General features: G+C 41.3%; 1 protein-coding gene across 6 annotated transcripts in view; it reads right to left on the bottom strand.

Annotated features, from left to right (window-relative positions):
- The window catches only part of TUB (TUB bipartite transcription factor), a 135,522-nt gene that overhangs the window by 13,903 nt on the left and 108,515 nt on the right, over positions 1-13,104 (bottom strand). For 4 of the 6 annotated variants that reach the window (XM_088175678.1, XM_088175679.1, XM_088175681.1 and 1 more), the window contains exons 5-7: positions 5,666-5,833; positions 1,344-1,415; positions 328-449 (exon numbers count right to left, since the gene is read on the bottom strand). In XM_088175678.1, the coding sequence (XP_088031804.1) occupies positions 328-449; positions 1,344-1,415; positions 5,666-5,833 (362 nt within the window). The remainder of the gene's footprint in view (positions 1-327; positions 450-1,343; positions 1,416-5,665; positions 5,834-13,104) is intronic. The other 2 variants (XM_088175682.1, XM_088175683.1) reach the window with 1 other exon arrangement.

The raw sequence follows: 13,104 nt of genomic DNA, 5'->3' as shown, positions 1-13,104 counted from the left end.
CAGAGAGAACAGGGTGGGAAAATGCCCAGAAAAATTCAATGGAAACAAAAGATCCTTCTGAGCACCTGCAAGAGGTAGAAAGGTAAATATTTACTGTTTCCCTTTCTCTCCATTCAAGTTCAGACAATATTTGCCATTCTTTTCTCCGAGTCGTTATTTTCACTGCTTGCTCTTGCAAAGCCTGAGAGCTATCACAGTAAATCACCTTGGAGATCCTCTAGTGCATATTAAAAACAGAACAGGGAAGCCAGGCCTGTCCTGAGTGCACCCTGAAATCATGCATTTCACAGCAGCCTGCACTCCCCTTCTTCAGCACTCTCCCCTTACCTTATTGGATTTCTTGCTCGTGGCAGAACCAGGCCGGGTGTTGCTGTTTAACTGTGAAGAGCTGGAGCTGTCTTCATCCTCCTCATCTTCTTCCTCATCAAAGTTCATGCTACTTGAAATGCCTGAGGAGAAAACAGTGCACTCATATGAAGAAGTGATAGATGAAAGCTGCCCATACTTGCTGTAAAACACCACTTATCAGGCTGCTGCACCCTTAGGCTCGCAGGTGGGTGAGGAGATGTGTGAGAGTGGCTCCTGTGTGAGGCAGTGCATGAACACATGGGTCAGCTCTCCTGAGAAGCTAAACACTCAAATAAAACAGAAAGGAAACATCATGGTTTCCATTCCACACTGAGGATCAAGTTACCCAGTGACACTGGAGCAAATATCAGGTTAGGAACTAAATTCAGATCATCTTCATCCAATCAAGTACTTTAAACACAACACAAAAAATCATAAAGCTGAAATTGGAGCTCAGAGGATGACCCAGCACAGCCACTTGGAAACTCTCACAATTAAAATTCAAACCCTTTCCCAGCACACTTTGAGCTGTGTGATCTGCTGAAGAGCACATCTCAGACCAAGAAGAAACATTCACATCAAAGAAAAGTTCTTCTGCATCTTTATTTCATGTAAAGAATAGTATCAGCCCAGGCCAACAGAACTGCTCTACAGCACTTGAAAATTTGACTTTACAGGAATTCAAAACCTCAGACATTTCAAAGGGAAACATAACTTTGAACATCAAATAGGTCTGAGCAGCAAAAAGCATCAATGGTGGGACATTTGCCAGGCCTTGTTTTTCAAAGAGTATCATGCAGATGAAGCCACCCCATATCCAAGTTCAAGCTCTCTAAATTCCATATATTACAGGCTATATTATATCTTAAAAAAAAAAAAAATCACTTGGTCCAGAATTCCCATTATGAGTAAGTCCAGTGTAGAAGGATAAATGAAATGCAGATTTCCAGAGCCAAGCAGCATGGGCATAATTAACTTTTTCCTTCTGTACTCACCAGGAACATGATCCAGGGCGACAAGACTGGATTGGGAGGTGGAAGAGGACCAGGATGTATTTGCATGGGGATCTGGGAAAGGAAAAAATCCAAGGGTTTGATTCTGCAAACCCTTAATTGGGTGAACAAGTGTAACCTGGCAAGAGGACTCCACACAGGGCTAAAGGCTTATGGGATGGGGCCACAATGCTGCTGCTTGAATTCACAATTTCTGCACTGCACAAGCAAATTCACCTTCTACCTGCTTATACCTGCTGTGATGTTCACTTTCAGCACCTTGAATAAAGTGGAAAAGCCCTGGATCAGAGCTGAAGCTTCAGCAAACACCATGCACACTGAGCAGTTGTGCCACCAATGCTTCTGTGCATGATGTGCACTGCGTGGTGGGGTTTGGAGTTCAAAATACTTTTGAATTCTAACAAAATAAAAACCCTCCAACCTGATTGGCATAAGTGATACACACAGATTCTAGACAATATCGAGTCAGTAACATTGATAGAAGTATTCAGGTTCATATTCAGATGGCCTAAATTCTTCTTCAGTCCCTGTGCCTACTGTGTCCTCATCATCAAAAGATGAAACCAGGCTCTCTAAAGTGTTTTTCTGGGAGCTCTAGGGATATGCATAAAGATTTTATTGTAGTTTAGTCTTCTGGAATACAAACTTGGTCTGTAATAAGCAGAGACTAAACCAAATTGATGTACAGAAATATAAACAGCAGATACAGACTCAGTAATGGCTTTCTTCAGTTCAAATTTTGGGAACAGATGAAGAAAAAGACAGCAAAACAAGGCATTAAAATACTTTTTGCTTTTATTGCTGCTTCCAATGACCTCAGTGCATATCCCTTTAGAATATCCAGATGCACACTGGATAGTGAAACACCACTAGAGTAGTAGGAGTGAGGGTGTAAAAGTAAAGCAGGAGCACAAGCAATGCTTGCATTGCAGTCAGCTGCCCCATAAAAGCTCTCATTTTATGCACTCCTTCAGCTCCCCCAGTGCTGACAAACACCACAGAGCACGACAGCAAAACCTTTCAATAGCACCTGGTTATGCAAGGGAGGTCCGAGCTCACAGGTCAAAAGATATTTTCAAAGCCTGTAGAATTCATTCATTATTAATCACACATTCATTAATCACAAGCATTATTTTTTAATAAGGACAATCGTGTTCTGGGCTCTATGCATGGGTAACAGAGACAGTCCATCTCCTCAGCTGCCAGCTGCACAATACAGCCATAATTCATAGCCACTGACAGAAGTGCTTTATTTCCACACCTGGGCTCACTATTTCACCACCAATGCAAATGCAAAAATATTACACCAATACCAATACAAAGTGGTGAAAATTCTGTGCCAGCTTTTGAAAAAAGCTCACGACCCGCAGGGAAAAATGCTTCAGTGAGCTCCCGTCCTAGAATCCAGAAATGAAACTGATCCCTTCTCTAAATCTCAAAATTTCAGGTGGCAAAGAACTAAGGCCCAATTGCTCATTCCTTGCCCTTTAAAGAGACATTGGAAACTGGTAAGTGTGAGGACTGCATGTGAGTTATTCAGTGTTAGAACTTATGGAAGTCTGACTCTGTCCTAGTGACTCATTTGCCAGGGAGAAACTCTACAGATTAACACTTTGGAAATCAAAAAGGATGAATATTTCCTACAGGAGGAAAATTATTCTAGGATGGCAATTTCCAACAGATGGAGAAATCAAATCAAGCATTTGGCATTTTCTTGCAAGTGGTACATTCTTTTCACACTAAGTAGCCTATAACCTCATGTCTTGTCACAGAACTTGACTCATGGGGGAAGCAGAGATATGTTTCTCTCCACCAGGTTAGTGGCAAAGAGCAGAACAGGCACGAATTAGGGCTATGCAAATCCAACGGGATTCAGCTTTTTCCACGAGACCAATTAGCATTTCACAGAATCACAGAATAAGCTGAGTTGGAAGGGACCCTTCAGGATCATGGAGTCCAATTCCTGGCCCTGCACAGGACACCCCAAGGGTCACACCATGTGCCCCAGAGAATTGTCAAAATGGTTTTTTGAAATCTGTTGGGCTGGATGCTGGGAGCACTGCCCTGGGGAGCTGTTCCAGTGCCCCAACACCCTCTGGGTGAAGAACCTTTTCCCATTATCCAACTAAACCTCCCCTGACACAACTCCAGGCGTTCCCTTGTGTCCTGTCACTGCTCACACAGAGCAGAGATCAGTACCTGCACCTCCTCTTCCCTTCATGAGGGTGCTGAGACCACAGTGAGGTCTCTCCTCAGTGTCCTCTTCTCCAGGCTGTGCCCTCAGCCACTCCTCAAACAGCTTCCCCTTCAGACCCTTCACCATCCTCCTTTGGACACTCTCGAACAGTTCAGTGACTTTTCTATTCTGTGGCACCCAAACCTGCTCCCAGTATTCAAGGGGAAGCTGTCCCAGTGCAGAGCAGAGCAGGACAATCCCTCCCTTGCCTGATGTCCCCAGGACAGGGATGTCCCTCCTGGCTGCCAGGGCACTGCTGGCTCCTGTTCAGCTTGTCACAGAAAAGGGCCACCAGGTCCCTTCTGCAGTGCCTTATCTTTGTGTACTTCTGCTCCCATTCCATGCAAGAGAAGGGCTGGTGGGAGACAGCAACTCCAAACACTTTCCAGGTGACATGCCAGTAAGGACATGCCACAAGCAGTGAAGTGGCAATGGGAATCCACATGAAGAGCTTTATCCCTGCATAAAGTATCACTTGAATGCTGGAATACTCAAAACTTTCTCGAAACAAGCATCCTCTGCTGGTATCAAGCAGCAAAGCATATACACATAGTAAAAATAATTTACAGAGATGCTGCTGGCATTGTCTTAATATCTGTCTTTGTGTCTCACCCAGCATAGCTCTGCTGTTAATAAAAATGAATAAATCTCAGTATTCCCATTTAAATAAATGTATCTCCCTCGCCTCAACTTGAAACACATTAGTGGTTCATTCTTAGCAGTGTCTGTTCTGAGCAGGAATATACTCAGACTTGGTAAAAAAGTCATATCATATATTTGAGAATATACAGCAGCAACACAAAACAAAAAATTTCCACTCTCTGCTTCTATTAAAACTAAACACGAATTTGGAGAGAATAAAGATATATGATAACCTGGCAAAAAACCATCAAAACCAGAAGTGTCCCCCGGAGTAAAAATCTGAGTGCTGTGACCTAATTTGCAAAGTCTGTGGGTACTTTTTTAAGTCAATCAGCTTTAGTTTAGTAGTGTGCCTGATGATTAAATATTCTGAGCCATGGTCTAAGGCAACACAATCACCACACAGATCAGAACTTGTTAGTCATGCCCAACACCCCTGCAACTCCAATGCCCAGGAAATCGGGAACTTGGAGAAAATCTGCCCATTTCAGTTGGAGCTGCTCACATCTGCAGGGTAACGTCCCAGAAAAAATGAAAATCTTAGTGAGAACTGCTCTGTGGACAAGAGGCAGCATTTAGGTTATGAATAGTCCATTCTACACGAGTCAAGTTTGCACTTAGATTTTGCTCTTTATACACAAAGGGTTTATTCTTAAAGCATCAGAGCACTCTTGGCTTGGGCAATCTTTGCTTCAAAAGCTGTACACTGAAGAAGAACAACTCCAAAGCAAATGTCTTCAGAAAACGCTTTGTGAGGGTTTGAGGATATTTCTTTTTTCCTTCCTACAGTTAGTGTCTGTGAGGAGATAACAACAGTGCAGGAAGGAAGAGACAGATGCATGAATGTGTACATACACAATCTATCTCCCAAAGCATGCATGCCTCTGGACAAAGAAAAATAAATTCCAGAACATTTGAGGACTCTGTGTGGGAAATGCTGCAGAATGTGGTGTACCCTTCACCTCTGCAACCCTGAACAGACACTATGGAAACGTGAACAATGTGTGACTGACTGCACCACTAAAATGAATATTCCAGTTTGAAGGTTGCTGTTTCATGCTGGTTTTTGACCATCAAGTAAGTGATTCCCAGAGTTAGAAAAACGTGAACAGATGGATGCAAGCATTGGCATCTGCCTGGTCCCTTAATAATGGCACTGCCCTGCAGATGGGGAAGTCACATCCCCGAGAGCCTGCAGAGCTCTTGCTCCTTGGGACAAGGGAGAACTTCATTGTTTTATATTTTTTTTTTAGGTTTGACGTTTGGGATTTTTTTAGGTAACAGAAGAGAGCCTAACAGGCTCTGAGGAGAAGACACACAGAACTGACAAACTGTGCTTAGGCTAGGGCTGAGAGTGACAATAGGAAATTGAGTCAATGTCCATCAGGCAAGCAGTGAGAACATGAAGGAAGCTTTAGCTACTTACCTTTCTTCTGCATTGCTGTTTTAAGATCTTGCTTGCTTTGCTGCTGTTGACCAGTAGCCACTTTCTCACCATCATCTTCATCATGGCTAGACTGTCCAACAGTGAGAATCTGCACTTGACTTCCTATCTTCTGAACATCATCTTGAAAAGCAGCTGGGCCATCAATCCCTGTCAGACAGCAGCAAAAGCTTCAGTTGTCTTTATGTCAAGAAGTTACAGGAAAGAAAATTGCTCACTCACAAAAGCAGCAGTTTTTCTAAGAATCACAGACTGGATATTCACATTCAATAATATTTCTAGAATTAAACAAGACTAAGGTAGCCTCCAAGGCAAACATTTTACTTTCCACATACTGCACTAAAGAATCTCCAGCACAGGATCAGGATTTCACTGGTGCCCTCCTCAGCCCAAAGCACACCTGCCCCCTGCACCAGAAACACTGAAAACCAAGCAGAAAAGAAACACACTGGAGAGAACTGACCAAGAAAAAAGATAAAACTTTCATAAGGGCACACAGGTGATCCAGAAACAGATGAACCTGAGTCCCAGGTTATGCCATATCCCCATATAAACACCACTGCTGAAATACTTTAAATACTTTGAAATACATGAAATACTTTAAAGCTTCAAAAACCTGGAAAATTCACAAGTAGATCTGGTAGTGTATCCAACAGAGGAGCAGCACATTAACAAGCCTAAATACACCTTCTGAGTTAGGAAAATCACCATACAGTTAATATATCAGAGATATTACATATTCCCTGGAACCTCCATCCTCCTGAGATGCTTAAATCCCACCCAGGCACATCCCAACCTGCTGTGAGCAGGGATGAGGGACCAGACAGTGCCCAGAGGCACCTCCCAGCCTCTGTGACCCTCTGGCTCCTGAAAGAAACTATTTACCTCCTTATGGCTGTAAATCACCTCAGAAGAGAGAAAAAGAAAATAAAGGGTGGGGGGTGCTCTTACCACAAGCCAACTTCATTTTTTTGTTTCTTCAGGGCAGAGAGGTAAAACTTCAGACTGCAAATGTACTTCAGCTCTTAGTTAAGACACAGAGCTGGAATATGTTACTAAATCAGCTATATAAAAATGCACTTCTGCATCTATAAAAATGCCAATATTTTCAATAAATACATAAGCTGTATACTGCTGCTGTTGTGAATTTTTTGTTAATAAGCAAGCAACATTGTGGAGAGTTAGCAAGCACTACAAAGAGCTAATTCAGCAAAGGAATATGGTGCTTCTCACACCAAATAGAGCTGAATAAACCCTGTGAGAAGGAGCTGCAAGGATTGGGATTTTTTGGACTGTGATCTGTAGCAGAAGTCTCCAAGAAATGCCATTTCATGCTGCTTTGCCAGCAGCTGTCAACTCGCATTAAAAGACAGCTGGATTATGCATTTAGCACACTTAACTGTACTTTGCAATATCTGCTGTCACTGCCACTGCAATATGAAGCATAAGTGGAAAAAAGAGTGGTTCATATCCCCAGGAACAGCACCCAACGAGATGCAGTGTGACAGCACAGAGGTGTTAAAGTCACAGGGTGCAAGACCAGAAGGGATTATTGATTCATCTGCATTACACAGACCCTGGCAATTTCTGCACCAAGCCTGCAAATTCTGATTTACTTGCAGCAAAGCTAACAACAACAACAACAACAACGACTAAGAGCAAATAAATAATCTGTCCATCCAACCTTGAAGGACTAGATAAACTCCATGGAAATGTCTCTGTGACCTTGCTAGAATGACAATTTCAGAAGCAGCTCTGTGTGATATAGAATGAACAGTATCATCTCCAGGTATAATACAGCAGTGAAAAAAACTGCATTTTTCTAATTTATCTATGAGAAGCACCACTGCAAAGGTGCTCTAGAACAGACAGGTAGCTGCTCAGATCCTCTGTGGTATTTTTAACAGCTTTACAATATTAACCATTATTATTGAAGTGGCTGCCTAAAGATAGGTTCTTACCTTAACACTCTGAATTTCAAAAGTGTTAAGCACCCATGAGTTTAACAAAATGCCTCATGCATATCATATCTAGCCCCTTATTAAGCACTGGATGATACAAACCTAATTTTGAGAACGCTTTTGAGAAGGAACAAAACACCTTAATTATTCCTCTTCAAAGCAGACATTGATCTGCAGCAAATGAAATGCCTTCGACAGCACTGGAGATTGCACTGAGGCTGCTTTTTTCAGATGCCTGCAGAACATCTGCACTCACATCCCATGCTGTCAGGAACATCGTGTATTATTAGGAGTCAGGACAAAGGCTGCACTGGCAGGTCACAGTTTTAGAGAAGAAAAATCAATTTCAGTATTCTGAAGAGTGCATCACTGGTAGAGTGTGTTATTAAGTGCTAGGAGTGGTTCCACTGGTGAGCACATTTAAGGGAATGAAATATGGAGCAAGGCAGAGAGGATTAAAAAAGGAAAAAAAAAGGATCTCTGCTGCATCAGAACACTGCAGGTGGTTCATGGCAAATACAGCATTAACTACATTAACTATTTAATACTTGTGTGTGTGTGCATAATCTTTGTAGCTACACGTGCATGTGTAAAATGGGATTAAATGCAGGCATACATACACAATTTCCTCTATCACGAGGTATAAGTGCATTTTTGTAAGCCATGGTTCAAAAGGCAGCTTTGCCACCACCTACCAAACACCTGAACACACCTGAAAACACTTCCAAGCTTGTGCAATCATGATACTCAAGGTGGATCTCTCCTCCTCTTTGCCTCACTGACTCCTTTTCATCCACTTCCCAGAAGATTGGTTCTCCATGTAATAAAACAAACCACTCATCTATAGTCTCTGTGCTTAAGGACATGGTCAAAAAGTGGCAAAGAAGCTGAGAGAGTTGTGCCAAAAAAAGTTTTTATTGCTAGGTTCAGCATTTTTTACAGTGCTTCCCAAAAATCAGGTAGAGAAAAAGTCTGACAAAGACAGCCTTGAATACCTGCTAAGAAAAAGGGAGAATTTTTGAGAGGAAAATGTGAGGGAGGGCAGAGAGGAAAGAAGAAGATTGGAACAACCCTCAGTCCCTACAGAAAAGGCCTTTTGGTACACTTTGACATGACCATGTCTCAGATGAAAACCAGAGGTACCAGAAATAAAAACAAAGCAATACTGGGGAAAAAAGAAAAGCATCAGTAAATGAGAATTTCTGGCATTTATGTCCTGCAAACCACTATTCATCAATGCCTGTATTCTCTTAACACCTAAAAACCTAGACAATATTTATAAATAGGCAACACCAATCTGTTAAAAGCTGCTAATCTAAACTACTGAATGGCAAACACGATTATGTATCAGGAAAGGAACATAGCATAGAAAATAAGCAATTCTGCCCCTGCTTTACAAATGAGGAGCTGCAGGACAGGGAAGTTCTTGCAGTCATTTTAAGGCACAAGTTTGATGCCTGAAGCTGGGCACACTGCTCACCACAGTAAGAATGTGGTGAAGGCTTTTGCAGATGAGAGCTGCCCAAGGTGAGGCAGGAGAGCACTGAGCATTTCCTGAGCTCAGGTACTGCTCTGACAAAGGAGGCACATCCAGTGGATAACACCCAAGGCACTTCCCAACCTTTAGAGATCCTGGCTTAAAGCAAACCCTGCCATCAACATTTTCTAAGCCATTTCTCATCATATTCCTGCTCTCATAGGGGCTGTGCATCCACTGATAGGGGTTCAAGCAACTGCAAAAATCACAAAGGGATTTTTTTAGAGGCAAAGGGAGCAAATAGAATTTTATTTTTTAAAGGACATCTAGAGGTGATTTAGTCCAAACCTCCACTGGACTATTGCTAGCACCAGATCAAGACACTAAAAGCAAGTACTTGAGCACTAAGCTCTATATTCACTTTGATGACATCTACAACAGTAAACAGGAAATCTTTATCTTATCATCAATCTTTATCCTTAGGAGGTCAAAATTAGTTCTTCACAATCAAGTCCATGTGTTGCCAAAGCACAGCCTGAAAGGTTTGTCAGATCTAGAAATAAGAGGACTTTTCTTGGTGCAAATTCACTTGCTGTTCCCCCTACCCTTTTTATTTAGTGCCCAGGGAAGCTGAGATAAATCTGCTTTACACGAACTTCCCTCCCCAAATCAGAAAGGAAGTGCTACAGTGAGAAATGATGCTTCTTACCCAACAACTGCTGCTGCTTTCTGAGCCAGCCAGCGTTCATGTAGCTGCTTGGTACATAGGAAAATGGGACAGGATGCACAAATCAAAACACTCAGACAGGCGTGAAAGAGAGAGGAGAAACACGGAAGAAGCCAAGCAAACCAAAACATGGAATAGCCACCCTGGCAGGAACAGCTCTGTGTGTCACAGCAGCTTCCTGGCTCCCAGAAAATCAGCAGGGAATACCCAATTAGACCACTTACATTTCAAGTACAGCAGGAGGGGAAAATTTCGGCGAAATTATGGTTTATTTTGATATTTTAAACACATCCAGGTTCCTCATTTCACTGAAATTTCCACTGAAATAGAAATCTTCATTTATGTTGTTGAGAGTAGGGCTTTCCTAGAATGTACTTACATAGTGTAAGTGCAGGAGTTTTGGGAAGAAAAACCAAACCCAACCAACCACCAATAACTTTTCACAGAATGATTCCTGAATTTTCATATCAAATTTCACTTTGTATTAACTCCCGGCTTCTCGTGCTTTTCTGGTTTTTTTTTTTAAACGTTCCATTTTATCTTCCTGATTTGCCCCATTCACTGCACACAGCCAAAAAATGCATTTTATCCTGTGTATTTATTAACTTCTTTGTAAACCTTTCCCCTATCTTAGGGGGAAAACCCCACCCGAAGTAATGGCACCACAGTGTACCTGTAATACTTTCATGAATCTCCTTTTTTAAAGAATCATCAAGACATTTGATAGCTAAAGATGCTCTGGCTTTGTGATATTTTGTAGGGTGCAGACTTTTCATAGGTTCCTGCTGTATTTCCACTAATTTGCACGATTTTTTATTGGAACCACTTAGTGATGCTCTACACTGGTTCACTGCTATCCTGAATCACCCCAGCCTGCCACAAATCAAACCAGAATTTGATCCACTCTCTCCATTTGAAAGAACTATTTTACTAGTTTACTATGTTACATCTGGTTTGGGTTTTTTTTTTTAATATTTTGCCAAGCAATAAACTTTGAGACTGAAGCTCTCAGAAATACCAGTTTAATGAGCTAAGCTACTACAAAATGTCATCGATTTACTGCAGTTCCAGGCTCTGTCCCACAAAAATTATGGTTCTTTTTAAAAATAGGCACAGTGCACACTGCATACTGCCATTAAGAAATACCAGTAATAATCACAGATTTAGAAAAAAATTGCTGAATGCCATGCTACCCATCACAGAATTACAAAGTGCACTGACATGAGCAGTTAGCTACATTCCTTTTCCTATGCCAGTGTAACCTCATTAAACCTGATATTTCTCTCAGCACATTGTTCTGATCACAGCTTCATCACTCTTCAAGCCACTTAAAAAAGAATTACACATCTAAAACCAGAGTGCAGTCATTACACTACAGCTTCAACAGCTACTCATGTATAATTCAACAATTTTTTGCTCTGAATTAGCTTCTTATTCATGGGAGCTGGTCTAAGTGTTCTTTTTTTCTTAAAACACAAAGAGCTGGGCTATGCTTAGAAAGGGAAGGTCCACTATAACTAAATACTAACAAAACCCTTTAAAATGCTATTTTAGCATGTTAAGTGCACTCAGCCCTCAGCATTCATCCTGCTCATTTACAAGACATACAAAGGTTACACTCAGAGTGGAGACAAACCTGAAGCAATTGCAAAGCTAAAAGCAGAACCTAAAATTTCCCCAGATTTGCTCTAATTACCAATTAACTCCCTCCAACAAAATCTCTTGTGCTAAAACATGGCATAAAACCACTTCCCCTTCATCCATTTTCATAGATCTGAAGCCATTAGCAAATCCATTCAAAACTGTTATAAAAAGTTCTTTCCTTAAGACTTACATTTAGTTTTAAAAGTAACTGAAAATTAATACAAATTCCACTACAGGGTTCTGTTACCACTTGCATTTTCTTCATTCCCAAGTTCAAATTAGTTACTATACCTGTAGTGGATTTATCAACAAAATCCCTCTGGAATTTTAAACACACACTTGGTTTTACTTTTACATCCAATAAAAAATATTCTGCAGCTTCGATAAGGATGGAGGACTGGAAATCCAGTCATAATCCTCCCAAGTTTACAACACCATCAAAGTTAACCAGGTATTGTTGCACGGGTGAAAGTATCATGAGTGAACAGACAATCCCAGTGTACAGAACAAGTAGATGAGCTGGATGAGGTGCTGTGGATGCTCTGAATGTACTTTGATTGCCTTTTATTTGCTTCTAATCATCAACATGGACTTCAATTGAGGAGATACTCAGTGTTTTCTCTGCTGTAATTGATGTACAATTGACGAATAACATCTCCACTCTCTGAAAATTTGGAACTGATGGGTAAATGCTGAAGGCCAGAGAAGAGCTCCCAGGATGAGCAATAAGAATTGCAGCAGAGGCTGAGGTTTCTAGAGCTAAAAATGTTAGTTCCCAACACCTGGAGCAGTGTCAGCATGCCAGAGTTCCCAGGCTACACAAAGTGACTTCACTTTTACTGCCACAATCTGCTTTTATTAACACAGGCCAACATTTGCCTGCTTGGAGGATTTTTCAGAAGATGAGTAAAATTATAACTGGCATGTGAGAAAAATACTAGGTGTTACCTGCTGTGGGATAATAAAAAAACTGTGCAGCACAATATCTCCAGTTCTGAACACAGTACAGACAAAGGCATGTCAAAAGTGGCATTATTTACATGAGCTAAAACAGAGCCTCAAGGCTCTGCCTTAACCATGATTTAAGTATTAGCTCACATAATGCTCCCTTCCAGCTTTTCCTTTAAACTAGCAAAAGAATTTTTACTCTTCAGCAAGACGTACTTCAAAATAAAATTTGGCATTTGCATTACTAGGCTGGAACGTCATTACTTTTTACATTGAACTGGGAAACGTTTGCTTTCTGCTCATTCATTTTGCCAATAATTTTTACTCTGAGTTAATTTTACCTTTGACACACACACACATCATCTTTTCTCAAATATATGAATAGTCTTTAGCTCAGGGCCAGGCTCTAAAGTCTGTATAACCTGGAGCTTTTCTTGCAGCCAGAACTGCAAACAGAGAGATGCTGTAGACTCAGATCTCAAGAATTAAGCTGCAAAGGATTGTACTAAGGTAGGCTCAGGTCCTGCAAAATCCCTACAGATAAGCCCCAATACTTTGACCTCAATAATTAACCTTATTAGTCATTGCTATCTTTAAAGAGACTTATCAAGGATACAGAATACTTTCCCACTGAAGCAAGAGTGGAGAAACTGTTGGGCATGCA

Source organism: Sturnus vulgaris, chromosome 18 (assembly GCF_052056855.1).
Source record: "Sturnus vulgaris isolate bStuVul1 chromosome 18, bStuVul1.hap1, whole genome shotgun sequence".
In the NCBI taxonomy this organism is placed as follows: Eukaryota; Metazoa; Chordata; class Aves; order Passeriformes; family Sturnidae; genus Sturnus; species Sturnus vulgaris.
This window is presented reverse-complemented; position numbering and strand designations above follow the sequence as displayed.